At 41.9% G+C, this 23,951-nt stretch overlaps 1 protein-coding gene across 18 annotated transcripts in view; it reads right to left on the bottom strand.

The window, feature by feature from the left end:
- The window catches only part of fryl (furry homolog, like), a 372,606-nt gene that overhangs the window by 218,336 nt on the left and 130,319 nt on the right, over positions 1 to 23,951 (bottom strand). For all 18 annotated transcript variants that reach the window (XR_011885352.1, XR_011885353.1, XM_072252739.1 and 15 more), the window contains one exon: positions 12,317 to 12,516. Coding sequence is in view for 16 of the 18 variants with exons in the window: in XM_072252739.1 (XP_072108840.1) it covers positions 12,317 to 12,516 (200 nt within the window). In the remaining 2 variants the exon portion in view is untranslated. Of the gene's footprint in view, positions 1 to 12,316; positions 12,517 to 23,951 lie in introns of those variants that run through there.

The following is a 23,951-nucleotide window of genomic DNA, read 5'->3' as shown; positions in this document are numbered from 1 at the left end:
ACCCATTTTGACAAACTCACAACTTCTAAGTTCATAGAACATCTACAAGAAATCATTCTTAACAGACCCATGAAAGAGCCTGGCTGAGATCAACATTGCCCACACATTCTTACTGTTGCAGGAGCCATGATTCCAGCTCTTTATCATATTTCCCCCTTTCTATCATCAATCTATTTTCCTTAATGATAGCCACACATGCATATAATCGGTCTCAACACCCAGCAAATCTTGACAATAAATAAGAAACTCTGCTCAGACCTATGAAATCAGAATCAAGTTTATTAGCACTGACATACATCTTAAAATTTATTGTTTTGTGGCAGCAGCAAAATGCAAGCCATAAAAATCACTAGTTACAAAAATAAATAAATGGTACAAAAGACACGCAAGACAGTATTCATGGACCAATATAGCCTATTTCAGAAGAGATACCCTGAAAGTCAGTGTAAATTTTCCATTTCCTAGGTTATTCATTCTCTGAAGAAAATTCAATCTGTGGTCACATTGTGCTTTGAACTGCTGTATTCTATTGTCGCTATATTAGCATGATCATTCCAAACCACTAAATGTATGTGTATTTTCAGAGGACTTCATAACGTCTGAGATAGGAGGTTGGTGAACAAGGTTAGAACATTTGGAAAGGCAAGCAATATAACCAGAGTGAAGTGAATATGAAAAGCCTCCAACCTACAGGAACAGAAGGGAAAAAACCTGGAACCATTTCAAATGTCTCAATGTCAAATCTGTCAATTCAGCAATTACAGAAAGACAAAACAGATGTTGAATGGACTTCCTTATTGCGGGGGGGGGGGGGGAATACTTGGGTAGTGATACAGTGACCAGAAACAGAATCAGAATTGTATTATCATTGACATAAGTTAAGAAATTTGTTGTTTTGCAGCAACAATACCTGGGTGACTATCAGGAAAGGGAAAGGGAATAGGCAGCCAGTTCAGAGTAACTCTCAATAATAACAATGCATTGGTACTGTTGGATGGATTTAGAATCAGAATTCTTTATTATCGCCGAGTATGTGGACACATACAGGGAATTTGATGCTGTTTCCCTGAGCTCTCGCTGTACAGAATCAAAAAACAAACAAAACAATAGTGCAAATAATCATGAACTATATACAATGAGGTATACCTGTGTATGTACAGGTGGACTTGGTTTATAATCGACTAAAATTCAAGTGTTCATAAGACTGATGGGCACACGGAAAGAAACTGTTCTTGTCCCTGTTTGTCCTGGCATACAGTGATCTAAAGCGCCTACCAGAAGGAAGGAGTTGGAACAGGCGATGTCCAGGGTGTGACGGGTCTACAATGATGCTGCTTGCTCGCTTCCTGACTCTAGATGCATTTAAGTCCTGGATCGAGGGCAGCGTCACACCAATAATGACCTACCAGAGGAAGCTGCAGTGACCAGGTCTCTGGCATTGATTCTGGCTCTGTGGTCAGAAGGGAAGAGGGGAGGAGAGGAGTGCAGTAGTGACAGGGGATTCTATAATTAGAGGAGCAAGCACCACATTCTGTGCACGTGAAATGGACACGTGGATTGTAAGTTGCCTCTTAGGTGCCAGATCAGAGATGTCTCTGATTGGGTCCACACCATTCTAAAGGGGGAGACTGAACAGTGGGAAGTCATAGTACATTAATGGTACCAAGGAAAAGGATAGGAAAAGGGAAGAGGTCCTGAACAGAGAATATAGAAAATTGGGTAGAAAGCTGAAAAGCAGTACCTGCAGGGTAGTAATCCCTGGATTGCTTCCTGTTCCACAAGCCATTGAGGACAAGAATAGGATGATTTGGCAGATGAATGCATAGCTGAAAAATTGGTTCAGGGGGCATGTTTCAGATTTCTGGATCATTGGGATCTCCTCTGGGGAAGATATGACCTGTACAAAAAGCACCCCAGGGGGCCAATATCCCTGCAGGTACGATTTCTAGAGCTTAAACCAATTTGGTAGGGGAATAAGAACTGGAGTAATCGAGCCATGTGATCAGGCCAACGAGCAAGTGAGTGGGCCAGTGAAGGAGTGGAGCTTTGAGGCATTGACTGGAGAGGCTTCGACGAGAAGAGGCAGAGGACGAACTTGTTCCCAGTTGGTCTTTACAATGCCTCCTGAAACGATGATGTGCCTCTCATGTGAGATGTGGCAGTCATGGGGGAACTCCCCTCTCCCACAGAGTCACATCTGCCAGAAGTGCATGCGGCTGGGCAATCTGGAAGACCATGTAAGGAATCTGGGGCAGTAGCTGGATGACCTTCGGCTCGTAAGGGAGAATGAGGCAGTCATAGATGAGAGCTACAGGGAGGTAGTCACACCTAGGCTGTCGGAAGCAGGTCATTGGGTGACAGTCAGAGGGGGGAAAGCGAAGGTGAGTAGACAGGTAGTGCAGAGCACCCCTGAAGCCATTCCCCTGAATAATAAGTTTACCGTCCTGGATAGTTGGCGGGGACGACCAATCAGGTGTAAGCCACAGTGGCAGGGCCTCTGGCACTGAGTCTGACCCTGTGGTGCAGAAGGGTGGGATGGAGAAGAGGAGAGCTGTCATGATTGGAGACTCTATAGTCAGGGGAGCAGACTGGAGATTTTGTGGATGTGAGAAGGACAGCCGCACGGTTTGTTACCTCGCGGGCGCCCGGGTCCAGGATGTCTCTGACCGGGTGCACGACATCCTGGTACGAGAGGGAGAGCAACCAGCAGTCATGATACATGTTGGCACCAACGACATAGGCAGGAAGAGGGATGAGGTCCTGAAGTGTGAGTTTCGGGAACTAAGCAGAAGGTTGAAGAACAGGACCTCAAGGGTGGCGTTCTCAGGATTGCTGCCAGTGCTACGTGACAGTGATGGTAAGAATTGGAGGAGATGGCAGTTGAATGTGTGGCTGAGGAGTTGGTGCAGGGGGCAGGGTTTTAGATTTTTGGATCACTGGGTTCTCTTCTGGGGAAGGTGGGACCTGTACAGATTGGATGGGTTGCACCTGAACTCGAGGGGGAGCAATATCCTTGCAGGTAGGTTTGCTAGCATGGTTTGGGAGGGTTTAAACTAATTTGCAAGGGGGATGGGACCCAGAGCGATAGAGCAGTGAAAGAAGTGCATGGAGTAAAGCCAGATCTAACATATAGAGAGGCTATGAGGAAAGAGAAGCAGAATACAGGGTGTAAAGGTAGGAAGGTAGAAGGACTAAAGTGCGTGTACTTCAATGCAAGAAGCATCAGGAACAAAGGTGATGAACTGAGAGCTTGGATACATACATGGAATTATGATGTAGTGGCCATTACAGAGACTTGGCTGGCACCAGGGCAGGAATGCATTCTCAATATTCCTGGATTTCAGTGCTTTAAAAGGGATAGAGAGGGGCTAAAAGGGGAGGAGGGGTGGCATTACTGGTCAGCAATACTATTACAGCTACAGAAAGGGTGGGTAATGTAGCAGGATCCTCTTTTGAGTAAGTATGGGTCGAAGTCAGGAACAGGAAGGGAGCAGTTACTCTATTGGGAGTATTCTATAGGCCCCCTGGTAGCAGCAGAGATACAGAGGAGCAGATTGGAAGGCAGATTTTGGAAAGGTGCAAAAATAACAGGGTTGTTATCATGGGTGACTTTAACTTCCCTAATATTGATTGGCACCTGATTAGTTCCAAGGGTTTGGATGGGGCAGAGTTTGTTAAGTGTGTCCAGGACAGATTCCTGTCACAGTATGTTGACAGGCCAACTAGGGGGAATGCCATACTAGATCTAGTATTAGATAATGAACCGGGTCAGGTCACAGATCTCTCGGTGGGTGAGCATCTGGGGGACAGTGACCACCGCTCCCTGGCCTTCAGCATTATCATGGAAAAAGAGAGAATCAGAGAGGACAGGAAAATTTTTTAATTGGGGAAGGGCAAATTATGAGGCTGTAAGGCTAGAACTTGCGGGTGTGAATTGGGATGATGTTTTTGCAGGGAAATGTACTATGGACATGTGGCCGATGTTTAGAGATCTCTTGCAGGTTGTTAGGGATAAATTTGTCCCAGTGAGGAAGATAAAGAATGGTAGGGTGAAGGAACCATGGGTGACAAGTGATGTGGAAAATCTTGTCAGGTGGAAGAAGGCAGCATACATGAGGTTTAGGAAGCAAGGATCAGATGAGTCTATTGAGGAATATAGGGTAGCAAGAAAGGAGCTTTAAGAAAGGGCTGAGAAGAGCAAGAAGGGGGCATGAGAAGGCCTTGGCGAGTAGGGTAAAGGAAAACCCCAAGGCATTCTTCAATTATGTGAAGAACAAAAGGATGACAGGAGTGAAGGTAGGACCGATTAGAGATAAAGGTGGGAAGATGTGCCTAGAGGCTGAGGACCTTGCTCACTTCCACAATGAATACTTCTCTTCGGTATTCACCAATGAGAGGGAACTTGATGATGGTGAGGACAATATGAGTGAGGTTGATGTTCTGGAGCACGTTGATATTAAAGGAGAGGAGGTGTTGGAGTTATAAGTCCCTGGGGCCTGACGGAATATTCCCCGGGCTGCTCCACGAGGCAAGGGAAGTGATTGCTGAGCCTCTGGCTAGGATCTTTATGTCCTCGTTGTCCTCAGGAATGGTACCGGAAGATTGGAGGGAGGCAAATATTGTCCCCTTGTTCAAAAAAAGGTAGTCAGGATAGTCCGGGTAATTATAGACCAGCGGTCCCTAACCACCGGGCTGTGGACTGGTACCGGGCCACAAAGCATGTGCTACCGGCCCGCAAGGAAACGATATGATTTGGCGATAGGAGTCAGCTGCACCTTTCCTCATTCCCTGTCATGCCCACTGTTGAGCTTGAATGCAAGCGTCATTCATGTAGGAGCGGGAAGAAGATCAACTTCTCGAGCTTGCAAATGACGGCGGGCTGAAAAGTATGTTTGACATAACATCTCTGCCGGCATTCCGGATCAAAGTCAAGGCTAAATATCCTGAGATAGCCACGAAAGCACTGAAAACGTTGCTTCCACTTCCAACATATCTCTGCAATGAACGCAACGAAAACTAAGTTGCGGAATAGACTGGACATAAGGAACCCCCTTCGAATATCACTGTCTCCCGTCACCCCTCGATGGCACCGTGTTGTTGCAGGAAAAAAAGCCCAGGGCTCCCACTGATTCAGCAATATTGGTGTGTTGCAATAATTTTATATGTTCATACGGGGAAAATATGTGCTGTGTTTTTAATATCCAAACGTTACTTAAAATGTAATGATGCTATTGACTTGTAAGTGACTTATATAACCATATAACATTTACAGCACGGAAACAGGCCATCTCGGCCCTTCTAGTCCGTGCAGAACGCTACTCTCACCTAGTCCCACCAACCTGCACTCAGCCCATAACCCTTCATTCCTTTCCTGTCCATATATCTATCCAATTTTTCTTTAGATGATAATATCGAACCTGCCTCTACCACTCCTACTGGAAGTTCGTTCAACATTTAGTTCAAGCTCCCCTGTCCTCCCCTGATAATTGACTTATCACTGTATTCATGCAAGGAAAATATGCGGTGTGTTTAATATTAAATTCGTTAGAGAAACCCTTTTAGAAATGAAATTGAGTGTATTAGCCACTTATCACCTATATTCCGGTCGTGATTAACACCCCTCTCCCCCCCCCCCCCCGAACAGAATCGCCAAAAACGATTTGTGGGGGGGGGTGGGAAAATCGGTAGGTCACGCATGCACACTGGTGCCCGCGCAAGGCTTCATGGTCATTGGAGTCTTTCTGGGGGTAAACTCAACGTATTTGTCTGCTACTCTTGTCTGTTGGCAACCCTACCCACCCCCCCACTGGTCGGCCGGTCCGCAAGAATATTGTCGACATTAAACCGGTCCGCAGTGCAAAAAAGGTTGGGGACCCCTGTTATAGACCAGTGAGCCTTACGTCTGTGGTGGGAAAGCTGTTGGAAAAGATTCTTAGAGATAGCATCTATGGGCATCTAGAGAATCATGGTCTGATCAGGGACAGTCAGCATGGCTTTGTGAAGGACAGATCGTGTCTAACAAGCCTGATAGAGTTCTTTAAGGTGGTGACCAGGCATATAGATGAGGGTAGTGCAGTGGATGTAATCTATATGGATTTTAGTAAGGCATTTGACAAGGTTCCACATGGTAGGCTTATTCAGAAAGTCAGAAGGCATGGGATCCAGGGAAGTTTGGCCAGGTGTATTCAGAATTAGCTTGCCTGCAGAAGGCAGAGGGTCGTGGTGGAGGGAGTACATTCGGATTAGAGGATTGTGACTAGTGGTGTCCCACAAGGATCAGTTCTGGGACCTCTACTTTTCGTGATTTTTATTAACGACCTGGATGTGGGGGTAGAAGAGTGGGTTGGCAAGTTTGCAGATGACACAAAGGTTGGTGGTGTTGAAGATAGTGTAGAGGATTGTCGAAGATTGCAGAGAGACATTGATAGGTTGCAGAAGTGGGCTGAGAAGTGGCAGATGGAGTTCAACCCAGAGAAGTGTGAGGTGGTACACTTTGTAAGGACAAACTCCAAGGCAGAGTACAAAGTAAATGGCAGGATACTTGGTAGTGTGGAGGAGCAGAGGGATCTGGAGGTACATATCCACAGATCCCAGAAAGTTGCCTCACAGGTAGATAGGGTAATTAAGAAAGCTTATGGGGTGTTAGCTTTCATAAGTCGACGGATAGAGTTTAAGAGTCACGAGGTAATGATATAGCTCTATAAAACTCTGGTTAGGCCAGACTTGGAGTAGTGTGTGCAGTTCTGGTCGCCTCACTATAGGAAGGATGTGCAAGCATTGGAAAGGGTACAGAGGAGATTTACCAGGATGCTGCCTGGTTTAGAGAGTATGGATTATGATCAGAGATTAAGGGAGCTTGGGCTTTACTCTTTGGAGAGAAGGATGATGAGAGGAGACATGATAGAGGTATACAAGATATAGCCAGTGCCTCTTCCCCAGGGCACCACTGCTCAGTACAAGGGGACATGGCTTTAAGGTAAGGAGTGGGAAGTTCAAGGAGGATATTAGAGGAAGGTTTTTTACTCAGAGAGTGGTTGGTGCATGGAATATACTGCCCAAGTCAGTGGTGGAGGCAGATACACTAGTGAAATTTAAGAGACTATAGACAGGTATATGGAGAAATTTAGTGGGGGGTTATGTGGGAGGCAGGGTTTGAGGGTCGGCACAATAATGTGGGCCGAAGGGCCTGTACTGTGCTGTACTATTCTATGTTCTATGATGGTGCAGTTGGTGTACAAGTAGATGCAGTGTGTAGTGAGAATGTGAGGAAGGACAGGCAAATTATAGAGCAAAACTGCAGTCAGTGGGATGAGTTAAAGTGTAACAAGAGGCCAAAAATCAAAAAAAGGTGATGAATATAGGACTGAAGGTGTTATATTTGAAGACACACAGTATACGGAATAAAGTAGATTATCTTGTAGTGCAGTTAGAGATTAGCAGGTATGACACTGAGGGCATTGCTGAGTCATGGCTGAAAAAAGATCACAGTTGGGAGTTTAACATCTAAAGATACACACTGTATCAAAAGGATAGGCAGAGGGTGGTGTCACTCTACTGGTAAAAAATGAAATCATATCCTTAGAAAGAGGTGACATAGGATCACAGGATGTAGAAACCTGTGGTTAGAGTGAAGAAACTGCAAGGGTAAAAAGACCCTGATGGGAGTTATAAACAGGCCTCCGATCAGCAGCCAGGATGGGGGCTACAAATTACAATGAGAGATAGAAAAGACATATTAAAAAAAAAGGGAAATGTTGCAAAAGTCATGGGGGATTTCAATCTGCAGGTAGATTGGGAAATCAAGTTGGTGCTGGATCCCAAGAGAGGGAATTTGTAGAATGCCTATGAGATGGCTTTTTAGAGCAGCTTGTGGTTGAGCCCATTAAGGGAACAATAATTGTGAATTGGGTGTTATGTAATGACCCAGATTTGACAAACGAACTCAGGCAGAGGAACCCTTATGAGGCAGTGATCGTAATATGACAGAATTCTCCCTGCAGTTTGAGAGGGAGAAAATAAAGTTTCATGTATCAGTATTACAGTGGAGTAAAGAGAATTTACAGAAGCATGAGAGAGGAATGGCCAAAGTTGATTAGAAGGAGGCACTATCAGTAATGATGACAAAACAGCAATGGCTGGAGTTTCTGGGAGCAATACAGAAGACGCAAGAAAGATACATCCCAAAGATGAATAAGTATTCTAAAGGGAGCATGAGGCAACCATGGCTGACAAGAGAAGCCAAAGCCAACATAAAAAGCCAAAGAGTGGGCATATAGTACTCGAATGCCCAAAGACCTAGATAAGAGTGGATCTGAAGAGGACACTTCCTATGGTGGGGAAGTCTCGGACCAGAGGGCACGGCCTCAGAATAGAGGGACGTCCATTTAAAACATAGATGAGTAGGAACTTCTTTAGCCAGAGGGTAGCGAATCTGTGGAATTCATTGTCACAGATGGCGTTGGAGGCCAAATCATTGAGTATATTTAAAGTGGAGATTGGTTGTTGTTGTGACTTAACCAACTAATCTATCCCACTCCTCTACGCTACCTCATCATCAGCTGAGATTCTGCCAACAACGATGTGTCATTGGCAAATTTATAGATGGTGTTTGAGCTGCGTCTAGCCATGCAGTTATGGGTATAGTGAGAAAAGAGCAGTAGGCTAAGTATGCAATTTTGAGGAGCGCTGGTGTTGATTTCGGAGATGTTATTTCTGATTTGCACTGACTGTGGTCTCCCAATGATGAAGTCAAGGATCCAGTTGCAAAGAGACATACAGAAGCCCAGGTTATTAAGCTTGTTGATTAGAAGAGAGGGGATGATGCTGTTGAACACTGAGCTGTAATCATTTGAATCCACACGATTTAAAATTAAGAATATTTTTAAATCAACAAAAGAGCTTAATATTAACAGCTGAAAAAATATAATTATTGCTGTTAAGTTTGTCATGTGGAAAAGAAATTAAAAAAACTTCTCATTCAATGGGACAAAGACAGCTTTATGTGGCGTGGGAAGGAAAATATCACATGAATGAAGTAATGTACATCCAAAATCTCCAAGGAACATAATCCCTTATATTAATTTTTCTTTCTTTGAGTAATCTGGGCTCATCTTTTTTTAATACTAATTCCAGAATGAGAAAAAATATTTGTTGTTTTATAGATATTCTCACTGACTTCTCAATTTTTAAAGATTGCAGAGATATAATGATTTTTACTGTTTACATAATGCCTCGTAATTGAGGCAAACAAGCAATGAACTGTTTATGCTCAGCATTATTCAAAGAATTTACAATAAACCCTCTGATGGAATGTTGTTTCTTTGGAACATTTTGGCAGTATCAGAAATTTATTAGGAAACTGCAGACCTAACAGAATGCCAGCACAGTGTAAACAACTTTTATTTTTTTTTCCTAGTTGCTTTAGATTCTAACAGTAAAACACTACATTCTATAGCATAAAGTGAAGACCCTTGGAAATTATATTCAACTGTGGTATTCTTTTGTGAGTTCCAGGAGAAAAATATAAACTCCAAGGTATAAAACTCTTGGAGTATTGAAAAAGTTCCCTTAAAGGAGCCACTTATACCAGTGTGATAGATACTGTGGTGCTGCTATATTCTGGTCTGTCATCTCAACTTCAATAATTGAGCCAAATTAATTCACCCTCATATTCATTGTAAGCTGTAGTGATTTCGACAGTCTTTTCAGTCACATCTATTCCTTTCTGTGTTAAGTCACTAACATTCAATGAAGGGGAAATCAGAATTAACCACAACTGCAGGTGCTTCACACAGCAAGAAATATTTACTGTAACAATGAAAAAAATTTTGAAAATTACAGGTGCTAGTAAGAAAGTGAGAATTAAAAACTTAACTATATAAATTACATCTAAATAGGGTTTGTACAAAATGAAAGGGACAACATTTAATAACAGAAACTTAAATAGGCTGGTCAGATGTTGAATGTAAAATCTGGAAAAATAAATAAATATACCTCAAATTATTGGGGAGCTAAAGAATTTGTGCACAGTGAGACATTTCATTGAAGGATTCTTCAGTTTCATATGGGCAAGCACAAAATGCATCACATTTAATTGCCCATGGGTTCTTTTGTTACTTAAGTATATTATTGGGCAGTTTACAATGGACAATAAATCTGCCATCATATAATAAGAAGTAGGTGCAGCAGTAGTCCACCTGACTCATCAAGCCTGCTCCGCCATTCAGTAACATCAAGGCTGATCTGCCGTGGACTCGGCTCCTCCTACCAGGCTATTCCCCATAACATCAATTCCTTTGCTGTGCAAAAATATATCAGTGTCTCAAATATATTTAATGAGGTAGCCTTTATTGATTCCCTGCAGAAAATTTTACCAATTCACTACTCTGGGAAAAGCAATTTCTCCCCATCTCGGTCCTAAATCCGAATCTGGAGGCCATGTTCCCTTGTTCTCATCTCATTGACGAGTAGAAACAGCTTTCCTGCCTTTCTATCTTATCTCTCCCTTTCATAACTGGATATGTTTTTATAAGATCCTCTCTCATGTTTCCAAATCCCAGATGACCCCATCTCTCCTATAGGCTAACCTCCTCATCTCCGAATCACCTGCTGAACCTCCTCTGTACCAGCTTCAAAGCCAGTTTATCTTTCTTCCAGGAACGAAAGCATGAAAACAGAACTGCAAGCAGTTCCCCAGGTATGGCCTCATCAATATCCTGTAAAGTTGCAGCATTACCCCCATGCTCTTAAATTCAATCCCTCTGGCAACGAAGGTCAACATTCCATACACCTTCGCTATAAACTGTTGCACCTGCAAATAAACCTTGAGATTTCGGCCTCAGAGTATCCTTGGAATATGAAGGAAATTTGAATACCCAGCAAAAACCACTTATTAACCGGCAGATATGCTTAAACTCCTCACAAATAGCACCTGTGGTTAGTATCAAATTCAGGTCCATGTACACTGAAGCAGCAGTATTAACTGCTGCGCTATATTGCCAGGATATAAAAAAATTTAAAGGAACATTATTTTTCCATCTAATGTTCTCCATTCCCAGGATCAACACATGTTCTATGTGTCACTGCTTCAAAGATTGTGGTGTGGTGGAGGGAAGCTATGAAGGGAAAAACAAAATTTCATACAAGTACTGTCAAAGTAATCATGCCGACTTCTAAGAAAAAGCACAGCTGACGAAATTTAAATCAGGCATAAGCCTGTTTCAAGCATGAAGCAAAATGTAACAAACAGTTGCTATCACTTAAATCACCAAAATTACTTCATTAAACCCAATGCCAAGTTAATATTCATTGAAGTGTTTCAAGCCAATTTATCACTAACTGCTTAAGAGAGCATCACGATAAAGTTGTTGTCTGTGCAATATCATAAACAGTATTGCATATATAGGCAATGCACGAGAAAAGACAGATAGTCAGCCACCACACAAAATGCTGGAGGAACTCAGCAGGCCAGGCAGCATCTATGGAAAAAAGGCAGGACTGGAGAAAAAAAAAAGATGAGGAGTAGAGAAACACAAAGTGATAGGTGAAACCGGGAGGGCGAGGCCATGGAAGAGGCAAGCAGATAAGATGAGAGAGGAAAAAGGGGATGAGGAATGGTAAAGAGGGAGGCATTACTGGAAGTTTGAGAAATCGATGTTTATGCCAACCATGGCCTTCTGTCTTCTCCTATTAGATTACCCCTCTCCAGCCCTGTATCTCTTTCACCAATCAACTTCCCAGCTCTTTACTTCAGATCCTCCCCCTCCCAGTTTCACCAATCACTTTGTGCTTCTCTCTCCCCTCTCCCCACCTTTTAAATCTACTCATCTTTTTTTCTCCAGTCCTGCTGAAGGGCCTTGGCCCAAAATATCAACTGTATTTTTTTTACCCCACAGATGCTGCCTGGCCTACTGAGTTCCTCAGCATTTTTGGTGTGTTGCTTGCATTTTCAGCATCTGCAAATTTTCTCTTGTTTGAGATGGCCAGCCCTTGAAGAATAGTTAGGAAAGGTAACTGAAAAGTTGCCTGAAATAATGTCTAGTAACGAGGCTGTTAAGAATAGTAAGAGGGGGCAGACACCTGCCTTAGGTTAGGAAAGAGAAACAAATGAATAGAATTAACCAGCTCTTTGAAGCTATTGCCAAATAAGTGCACAAACTGGATATAAACTATAGGATGTAAAATATGGCAATCTCAGAATATAATTTCAATAACTGATCTTGTTTGGGGAAGTACTGGCTTCTTACTCAACGAATGCAGTAATGAACAAAGTTAAGCACACCGCTCGTCGAAGTATTTTTATTAAAGTCTGACTTACCAGTGGTTCAGCCATAACAACTTCAATCTTTTTCTCGGCCTGAACCGTAAATTCTGCAAACAGACTCTTAATAACATACTCTCCAGGTTTGGTATCTGGGTCAACTGTGATGTTTGACATGGTGACACCCTTCTTCACCCAGCAAGGATTACTACCTGGAGAAATGCGGCGCTTGGTTACAGTGCTAACAGGTGCTGAGGCTGCATAAAAACACAACAAAAAATATTGATAATTAGCCAGCAAAAAGTGAGTGAAGCTATTCTGCAAATTTCATAAAACAGACAATAAAAGATTATACCAATTTGACCAACAAATTGAAGTTTCTGCATCATTCTGAAAAATCTTGGATTTTCTACTTTACAGAAGCAGGGGAGAGGAATTCTCATGTACATGTATAACCCAATGAGAGACATTACAGGGCAAAGGGCCACGTAATTAGACTGGGATCTGAAGGAATTTGAAGTTAGAATGAAGACAGCAAGACCATCTAAAAACCTTTTGCTAAGGCAAAGGGGGTCTTGACAAGGGGAGAAGAGCTTATGGATCTTCATCTGAAAGAGAAAATATCCGTGGAAAAAGCCTGTTCTGTGGAGTCAACGGTTTCAGCAGGCAGATGGTGAAGTCGTCAATTCTTGAAGTGATCTATATTTCACAGCCATTATGTGGAGACAGTTGCAAAGCAGGAAATGATGTGGAGGTAAACGATGATCTCAGTGATGGTTTGAGAAAGTGAGCACAGAGTGATATCAGAGAGGTTCATTAAGATTCAACATATTCAGAATTAGCTTAGTAGATGGAAAGGAGCAGAACATAGTAACTCTGTATAAAGCCCCCATTTTGGAAACAAATTCAAAAGTTTATTAAATTTAGTATCAAGCATTCCCAGTTCTGAAGAAGGATGTCAGACTTGAATATAAACCTTCTCTTTCTACATATAAAGCTTGAGCTCCTGAGAGTTTCAACTTTTTGGATTTTAATTTCAGATTGTCCATATCTGTGGTAATACCAGTTTTCATTTTTTATTTCTCTCTAGTTTATTTCTACATGTATAGAGAACTATCTGATCTTTTTTTCCAGTAAATATGCCATCTTAAATGTGCTTGTTCTACCTTACATTGCCATTGTATTAACCTTCTCTCTGGACCATTCTTTTCCAGGGCCACAGATCTCTGAAACTGAGTATCTGTTACTCTTTCATCATAGAACTTCAAGCTATCAAAAGTCATATCTAGTTGGCAACATCCAACCTTGACTTTGTGATCAGCACTAACATCCCTTTCAATTTAGCTTTATATTTTAGTTTTCAAAGAACGGTTTCCATTTGCACTGAGATGAACTCTAAATACCAGTTCTAGAATCTGCATTCCTAACTACATGACCACCAAAAGAGGATTGGTGTAAGGATGCTGACAGACTACCAATGATCAAAATAGAGAAAAGGCTGAGTTAACTCCTGGTAATCCAAAGTCTCTCCATTCTCTCGTACAGCTTATTAGGAGTCTGCATCCATCATCCTCGGCACAAAGTACAGTTGCAAGAAAAATGTTTGTGAGCCCTTTGCAATTACCTGGTTTTCTGCTTTAATTACTCACAAAATGCGGTCTGATCATCTAAGTCATAAACACAATCTGCCTAAACAAATAACACAAGCAATTGTACTTATCATGTCTTTATTGAACACATTGTTTAATCATTCACAGTCCAGGCAGGGAAAAAGTATGCAAACACCTATATTTAATAACTAGTAGAACCTCCTTTAATAGCAATAACTTCCACCAAACATTTCCTGTAGCTGCTGATCAGACTCGCACAATGGCGAGGAGGAATTTTGGACTATTCCTCCATAGAAAACTGATTCAGCTCATCAATATTTTTGGGATACGTTGCATGAACAGCCCTCTTCAGGTCATGCCACAACATCTCAAATGGGTTAAGGTCTGGACTCTGACTTGGCCATTCTAAAACACTTATTTTCTTCTGTTTAAGGCGTATGATGTATTGGCCTTCATCAATCGTGGAACTGAACTTAGGAGCCGAGTGGTAACATTGCAGCTATATAGGATCTTGGTCAGACCCCACTTGGAGTACTGTGCTCAGTTCTGGTTGCCTCACTACAGGAAGGATGTGGAAGCCATAGAAAGGGTGCAAAGGTGATTTACAAGGATGTTGCCTGGATTGGGAAGCATGCCTTATGAGAATAGGTTGAATGAACTCGGGCTTTTCTCCTTGGAGCGACAGAGGATGAGAGGTGACCTGATTGAGGTGTATAAGATGATGAGAGGCATTGATTGTGTGGAGAGTCAGAGGCTTTTTCCCAGGGTTGAAATGGTTGCCACAAGAGGACACAGGTTTAAGGTGCTGGGGAGTAGGTACAGAGGAGATGTCAGGGTTAAGTTTTTTTTACTCAGAGAGTGGTGTGTGCATGGAATGGGCTGCCAGCAACGGTGGTGGAGGCAGATACGATAGGGTCTTTTAAGAGACTTTTAGATAGGTACATGGAGCTTAGTAAAATAGAGGGTTATGGGTAAGCCTAGTAATTTCTAAGGTAGGGACATGTTCAACACAACATTGTGGGCCAAAGGGCCTGTATTGTGCTGTAGGTTTTCTATGTTTTAAACCATTCTGTTGCTGATTTACTCTTGTGTTTCAGATCATTGTCTTGTTGCATCATCCAATTTCTATTAAGTTTCAGATGATGGACCGTTACTCTGACATTCTCCTGTAAAATATCTTGATACAATTTTGAATTCATTGTTCCTCAACGACTGCAAGCTATCCAGGTCATGAGGCAGCAAAACAGCCCCAAACCATGATGCTCCTTCCCCCATGCTTCACAGTTGGGATGAGGTTTTGGTGTTGGTATGCAGTGCCCTTTTTCCTCCAAACATAGCAATGTGCATTTCTGCCAAAAAGTTCAACTTTTGTCTCATCTGTCCTCAAAACATTGTTCCAGAAGCATTGTGGAACATCCAAGGGATAGAAACATAGAATACCTACAGCACAATACAGGCCCTTCGGCCCACAAAGTTGTGCCGAACATGCCCCTACCTTAGAAATTACTAGGCTTACCCATAAGCCCTCTATTTTTCTGAGACCTATCCAAAAGTCTCTAAAAGGACCCTATTACATCAGCCTCCACCACCATTGCCGGCAGCCCATTACACGCACTCGCCATTCTCTGAGTAAAAAACTCACCTCTGTACCTACTCCCCAACACCTTAAACCTGTGTCCTCTTGTGGCAACCATTTCAGCCCTGGGAAAAAGCCTCTGACTCTCCACACGATCAGTCACCTCTCATCCTCCATCGCTCCAAGGAGAAAAGGCCAAGTTCACTCAACCTGTTTTCATAAGGCATGCTCCCCAATCCAGGCAACATCCTTGTAATCTCCTCTGCACACCTTCTATGGCTTCCACATCCTTCCTGTAGTGAGGTGACCAGAACTGAGCACAGTACTCCAAGTGGGGTCTGATCAGGGTCCAATATAGCTGCAACATTACCTCTCGGCTCCTAAATTTAATTCCACGATTGATGAAGGCCAAATCACCATATGCCTTCTTAACCACAGAGTTAACCTGCGCAGATGCTTCAAGCATCCTATGGACTCGGACCCCAAGATCCCGCCGATCCTCCACACTGCCAAGATTCTTACCATTAATACTATATTGTGCCATCGTATTTGACCTACCAAAATGAACCACTTCACACTTATCTGGATTGAACTCCATCTGCCACTTCTCAACCGACTTTTGCATCCTATCAATGTCCCGCTGTACACTCTGACAACCCTCCACACTATCCACAACACCTCCAACCTTTGTGTCATCAGCAAACTTACTAACCCATCCCTCCACTTCCTCATCCAGGTCATTTATAAAAATCACGAAGAGTAAGGGTCCCTGAGGCACACTACTGGTCACCGACCTCCATGCAGAAAATGACCCATCTACAACCACTCTTTGCCTTCTGTGGGCAAGCCAATTCTGGATCCACAAAGCAAGGAACCCTTGGTTCCCATGCCTCCTTACTTTTTCAATAAGCCTTGCATGGGACACCTTATTAAGTGCCTTGCTGAAATCCATACACACTACATCTACTGCTCTACCTTCATCAATGTGTTTAGTCACATCTTCAAAAAAATTCAATCAGGCTCATAAGCCACGACCTGCCCTTGACAAAGCCATGTTGACTATTTCTAATCCTATTATACCTCTCCAAATGTTCATAAATCCTGCCTCTCAGGATCTTCTCCATCAACTTACCAACCACTGAAGTAAGACTCACTGGTCTATGATTTCCTGGGCTATCTCTACTCCCTTTCCTGAATAAAGGAACAACATCCGCAACCCTCCAATCCTCCAGAACCTCTCCCGTACCCACTGATGATACAAAGATAATCGCCAGAGGCTCAGCAATCACCTCCTTCGCCTCCCACAGTAGTCTGGGGTACATCTTATCCGGTCCCCGGCAACTTATCCAACTTGATGCTTTCCAAAAGCTCCAGCACATCCTCTTTCTTAATATTTACATGCTTAAGCTTTTCGATCTGCTGCAAGTCATTACTACAATCACCAAGATCCTTTTCCATAGTGAATACTGAAGTATTCATTAAATACCTCTGCTACTTCCTCCAGTTCCATACATACTTTCCCACTGTCACACTTGATAGGTCCTATTCTTTCACATCTTATCCTCTTGCTCTTCACATACTTGTAGAGTGCCTTGGGGTTTTCCTTAATCCTGCCTGCCAAGGCCTTCTCATGGCCCCTTCTGGCTCTCCTAATTTCCTTCTCAACCTCCTTCCTGTTAGCCGTATAATCTTCTAGATCTCTAACATTACCTAGCTCTCTGAACCTTTTGTAAGCTTTTCCTTTCTTCTTGACTAGATTTATTACAGCCTTTGTACACCACGGTTCTTGTACCCTACCATAACTTCCCTGTCTCACTGGAACGTACCTATGCAGAACTCCACACAAATATCCCCCGAACATTTTCCACATTTTTTCTGTACTTTTCCCTGAGAACATCTATTCCCAATTTAAGCTTCCAATTTCTTGCCTGATAGCCTCATAGTTCCCCTTACTCCAATTAAACGCTTTTCTAACTTGTCTGTTCCTATCTCTCTCCAATACTATTGTAAAGGAGATAGAATTATGACCACTATCTCCAAAATGCTCTCCCACTGAGAGATCTGACACCTGACCAGGTTCATTTCCCAATACCAAATCAAGTACAGCCTGTCCTCCTGTAGGCTTATCTACATATTGTGTCAAGAAACCTATGTGCTCCTCGATATCCCTGTTACTATCAGGCGGCCTCTAAAAAAACACCCAGTAAAATTGTTGACCCCTTCCTCTTCCTAACCTCCACCCACAGAGACTTCATAGATCTTCTGCAAACGTGAGACGTGCAGCAATGTTTTTTTTGGAGAGCAGTGATTTCCTCTGTGGTGTCCTTTCATGACCACCATTCTTGTTCAGTGTTTTTCTTATAGTGGACCAATGAACAGAGACTTCAGCAAGTTCTAGAGATTTCTGCAGGTCTTTTGCTGTTAACCTTGGGTTCCTTTTCACCTCCTTCAGCATTGCATGTTATGCTCTTGGTGTGATCTTTGCAGGACACCCACTCCTTGAGGTTCACGTACTTTTTTGAAACTGGACTGTGATTGATTAAATGGTGTACTCAGTATCCACGAGAAGTAGTGTACTTGTTTGTGTGCTATTTGTAAAGGCAGACTGTGCTCGTCTATTAATGGAACTTAGATGAAGATCAAATAACATTTTTTAGTAGTTAATGCGGAAAACAAGGTAATTGTAAAAGGTTCACAAACTTTTTCTTGCAACTGTACACTATTTGTTCTTCTATCACAGGATTTAAAATACACCACACTATCAGTGGCAAACTATGGCTACAGTATGAACGATCATATTTTAAAGTCTAAGTTCTGCATATCACATCAAAAGATATACAAAGGATAAGAACATCAAGATCATGACCATGTCCCTGTAAGATTTCCTTCAATCTTGATATCTCTTTATTTGACTATCAATATCTCTTTTCCTTTACCGCAACTGGCTTTTTGATTTTGAATTCCCTCAACTTATTATACAAGAATTTGTTGATTTTACTCAGTCAGAACACGAATGAGCACATTTAGGTTGGAAGACTCAGTTAAGGACGATGGCAGTATTCCAGAATCACAGCATGATTCCCAGAAGGAAGAAGACTATTTGGCCATGTGAGTATGTAAAAACTGTGTAATCTGTTCCTGGCTTTCTGCCTACTGACCTCCAATTTAAGTCCTTTCAGGTATTTATCCAGTGCTACTCTGAATGAATCTGCCGTATATACACCCAGATTTATCTGCTCTTTTTCTTAACCGTTTAAGCATAATGTTCCCTTTTTATTCACAATTCTTCATTAAAATATTGGCCAACTTCAAAAAGTATTTGTGCATGTAAGACGATCAGACCAAATCAATAATTTATATGTTGATATGTACTTTGTGAATTAGAATGTTAAACAACAACTTGTGGCAAAACACCTTTTCTTTGTAATTTTACCATCTTTTACTCCTAAACTATCTTTAAAACTTTGAACATCATAAATAAATGACTTCAAGTGTCATCCTGAAAATTAGAAACTCAATCCTTCCTTCAGTGACAAAAATATTGACCTAGATCTTGCAGTTAGAATTGAAGCAACACGACTACTGCTGATCTCAAAACACACTTAAAATAAACAAGCATATTCCATGGGATGAAGTGTCCCTTTCCTAACATCAGTGCTGTGCCTGACAGGCAATGACATTGATATCACTAAGCAACCTGAGCAACCAATCACGATTAAGGATTCTCACAAACAACAAGCTAGAAGAATAAAGCACAAATTTTTTTAACATTCTACAGAATGTGAAATAACAACGGGATCAAACACAAGGTTGATGTTACTATTTTATAAACAAATAAAAATAAAATTCCATGGAACTGTGAAATACTTTTCTGAAGGAATGGCAATCCACATGTAAAGTAAGTTTTTAGACTCAAGAAAGTTGTTAAACAGTACTATTAGTTTAGAAGCATATTTAAACTCTTCTGACAGCAAAACAATACTTTCAAGGTTATAAAAACATCTTAAATTTTCAATGATTCACCTATTTCTAAGATTTCCACTTGAAAAGGTCTAAAATACTGTGCCCCAGAAGACGCAGGAAAGTACTGATAGCAAGTTCTCACTTCTTGAGTAAAATTGTGCCTGTGCAGACTCCAGAAACTGGTGGTTGGGACTGATAGACAAACCAGTATTTCTTACTCTATAAATTCTGAAATACAGATTCACATTTCAGAAAAGCAATCATCAAAACATTTCTTTTGAAAGGTCTTGAATCCAAATCGGTAAACTCATCCTTATTCTCCACAGGTGATACCTGAAAGTGAGTGATCAAGCATTTCTTCTTCTAATTTTGGATTGTGTAGCTCCTGCATTTTGAAATGAATGCAATAAGACAGTAAGAGACAGGAAAAGAATTAGGCCTTATGGCCCATAAGTCTGCTCCGCCATTTCACCATGGCTAATGCCATTCCCCTGCCTTCTTCCCATAACCTTTCATGCCCTGTCAAATCAACAACATATCAACCTCCACCTTAAATACAACCAATGACCAAATTTCACAACATATGCCAGTGATAGTAAACCTGATTCTCTCCTGACCTCCACAGCTGCGCGTGGCAATGAATTCCACAGATCCATCACCCTATGGCTAAAGAAATTCCTCATCTCCATTCTAAAAGGACGACCCTCTATTATGAAGCTTTGCTCTCTAATCCTTGCAATTGCACTCACATCTGCCTCCAGATACAATCAAATTTCTGGCATACTACTAGTATCTTCCATTGTGAAGATGGATGCAAAATACTAGTATAATTTGTCCACCATTTCCTTGTTCCCATTTCTACCTCTCCAGTGTCATTTTCCAATGGTCTGATATCTTTTTTGCCTCTCTTTTACAATTTATATATCTGAAAATCTTTTGATATCCTCTTTGATATTATTGGTTAGCTTACCTCCATATTTCATCTTTTCCCTCATGGCTTTTTTAGTTGCCTTCAGTTGGTTTTTCAAAGCTTCCCAATCCTCCAACTTCCCAATAATTTTTGCTCTATTATAAGCCTTCTTTTGTGTTTTTATGTTGTTTTTGCTTTCCTTGTCAGTCATGTAGGTATCATCCTCCCGTTAGAATACTACTTCTTCTTTTGGATGTATATACTAATGCCTTCAGTATTGCTCCCAGAATCTCTAACCATCATCTGCCATCAGCCCTGCTGGTGTCCCTTTCCAATCAACTTTGGCCAGCTCCTCTTGCATGTCTCTGTAATTCCCTTGACTCCACTGTAATACTGATACATCTGACTTAACTTACCTCTCAAACTGCAGGGTGAAGACTATCATATTATGATCACTGTCTTCCTTAAGCTCCCTAATCAAATCCAGTTCATTACACAACACCCAATCCAGAATAAGCTTTCCCCTGGTGGGCTCAACCACAAACTGCTCTGAAAAGCCACCTCAAAGTAAAAGCTCAAAGTTCAAAGTAAAATTTATTATCAGAGTAGAAAGATGTTACCACATACAATCCTGAGGTTCTTTTTTCCTGCAGGCATACTCAGCAAATCTAAAGAACAATAACTATAAAAAGGATCAATGAACAACAAACTGTACAACAACAAATAAATAGCAATAAATAACAAGAGCATAAAATAACAAGATAAAGAGTCCTTAAAGTGAGACCATCGGTTGTGAGAACACCAGAAACAGAATGTGTATGGTCCTGACGAAGGGTCTCGGCCTGAAACGTCAACTGCACCTCTTCCTACAGATGCTGCTTGGCCTGCTGCGTTCACCAGCAACTTTGATGTGTGTTGCGTGTATAGTTTCCCCTTTTGTTTAAGAGCCTGATGGTTGAGGGATAGAAACTCCTTGAATCTGGTGGTGAGAGTCTTGAGGCACTTGTACCTGCTACCTGATTACAGCAGTGAGAAAAGAGCATGGCCTGGGTGGTGAGGATCTTTGAAAACGGATGCTGCTTTTCTACAGCAACATTTCATATAGATATGCTCAATGGTTGGGAGGGTTTTACTCATGATGTACTGGGCCGCATCCACTACCTTTTGTAGGATTTTCCTTTCAAAAGGCATTGGTGTTCCCACACCAGGCAAGAATGCAGCCAGTCAGCACACTTTCCACTACACATCTATAGATGTTTGCCAAGGGTTTTGAAGACATGCCAAATCTCCACAGACTACTGAGGAAGTAGAGGCACTGCGGGGCTTTCTTTGCAATTATATTTATACGATGGTTCCAGGACAGGTCCTCTGAGATAGTGACACTCAAGAATTTAAAGTTATTGACCCTCTCCACCTCCAATGAGTCCTGGCTCATAGACCTCTGGTTTCCCTCTCCTGAAGTCTACAATCAGTTCCTTGGTCTTACTGATATTGAGTGAGAGGTTGTTGTTATTACACCACACAGCCACATTTTCAATCTCCCTCCAGTATGCTGATTCATCACCAGCTTTGATAGAGCCCATAACAGTAGTGTCATCAGCAAACTTGTATATGGTGTTGGAGCTGTGCCTAGCCACACAGTCATAGGTGTAAAGCAAGTAGAGCAGGAGCTAAGCACACATTGCTCTTTGTAAATTGTCCCGCAATTAGGTTAAGGTTTAATCGGGTTTGCGGGGCAGCACGACTCGAAGGGCCGGAAGGGCCTGTTCCACACTGTATCAATAAAAAAAATAAATAAAACATCCCTGTGGTGCTTCTGTGCTAATGGAGATCGTGGAGGAGATGTTTTTGCCAATCCGAACTGACTGGGGTCTGCAAGTGAGGAAATCCAGGATCCAATTGTACAAGGGGGTGTTGAGGCCCAGGTCTTAGAGTTCACTGATTAGTTTGAGGGGATGACGGTATTAAATACTGAGCTGTAATCGATAAAGAGCATCCTGATATACGCATCCTTGCTGTCCAGAAGTTCTAGGGCTGTGCGAAGAGCATCTCGTAGGCATTCTATGTGTTCAACTTTCAATTTGTATTTCTTTAATGAGTTTGTAATCATGATGTTCACTTCCTGCAGTTCATGGAAATTTCTGAATAAAGACATCTCTGCCTTTGTGAAAGATGATTGGAACAGATTATAAAAGATGATCTGTTAATCTATAATTAACATCAAAGAATTCTGCTCACCAATTAACCTTGGAACTCAACATAACCTCAAATACAATACCCAATTTACAGTGACTGAAATATTCTAGCATTTTCATAAGTTTTCCTTCTTTCATTCACCATTCCCTAGGCAGAATAGGCTGCCACTTGCAAGCCGTTTGTGGCTGCTGCTGATCTAAGTGATGAAGGAAGAACATCGTCTTTATGGATCTGCCAGTGAAATGCTGGTAAATGTCCACCCCAGTCCAAATGACAAAGCCTTTTTTAGCAGTAGGGCTTTGTACGTAGCATTGCCATGTATGGTGGCAGTCGAGCAAGTCCCACTCACCATACAGCTAAAAGAACTGACTGAGTTAAACCACTTCCTGGCTTAAATAACTGACAACTATTAGCACATTTTTAAAATTAACAATAAAAAACAAATGTATTCAAAACAAATCTGAAATACATACTTGATTAAAAATGGAAATGAATTTGTACTTATCTACCTCAGCTGTTCTTTGTTGAAAGGGAAAAATTTCTCATTCCTGCACCACTTATAGCTGTGCAGATTTTCCTAGTGTAAATGTTGGAAAATAGCAGCTGAAATTTGTGAGCGATCCAATATCTGGATGCAGAAGAATCAATGGCAAAAGTAACCTGCTAGTCCATGATCTCCGTATCTGTAAGGAAGTCCCAAAGTCAACGCACTGAATAATAACAAAGAATACTGGTAGATTTATCTCCATTATAACTGCAAAATCTGGAATAAGACCGCAAGTCATAGGAGCACAATTAGGCCATTCAGCCCATCGAGTCTGCTCTGCCATTCCATCATGGCTGATCGAGACTCACTCAACCCCATATGGAGCCTTCTCGCCATATGCTTTGATCCCCTGACCAATCAGGAAACAATCAACTTCCATTTTAAATATATACACGGACTTGGCCTCCACTGCAGTCTGTGCAGAGCATTCCACAGACTTACTACTCTCTGGCTATACTTTTAAAAATTCCTCCGTATCTCTATTCTAAAGGGTCACCCCTCAGTTTTGAGGCTATGCCTTCTAGGTCGGGATAACCCTCCCATAGGAAACATCCTCTCCACATCCACCTTATCTGGTCCTTTCAACATTTGGCAGGTTTCAATGAGACCCCCTGCATTCTTCTAAATTCCAATGAGTATGGGACCAAAGCTGCCACACATTCCTCATATGTTAACCTCTTCATTCCCAAAATCATCCTCATGAACCTCCTCTGGACTCTCTCCAATGACAACACATTCTTTCTGAGGTATGGGCCCCAATAGTACAATGTTTTGTCAATAGGGCAACCACAAACTCAAATCGTTGCAGCACTCTACTAGTTACAGCTAGCTGAAATAGCCATTCTGTTATAATCAATTTAACATCTTTCAAGATATCCTTAATCCATTCT

Source organism: Mobula birostris, chromosome 3 (assembly GCF_030028105.1).
Source record: "Mobula birostris isolate sMobBir1 chromosome 3, sMobBir1.hap1, whole genome shotgun sequence".
NCBI classification, from domain to species: domain Eukaryota; kingdom Metazoa; phylum Chordata; class Chondrichthyes; order Myliobatiformes; family Myliobatidae; genus Mobula; species Mobula birostris.
Note: the sequence above shows the minus strand (reverse complement) of the source record. Positions and strands in the feature narration are given on the sequence as shown.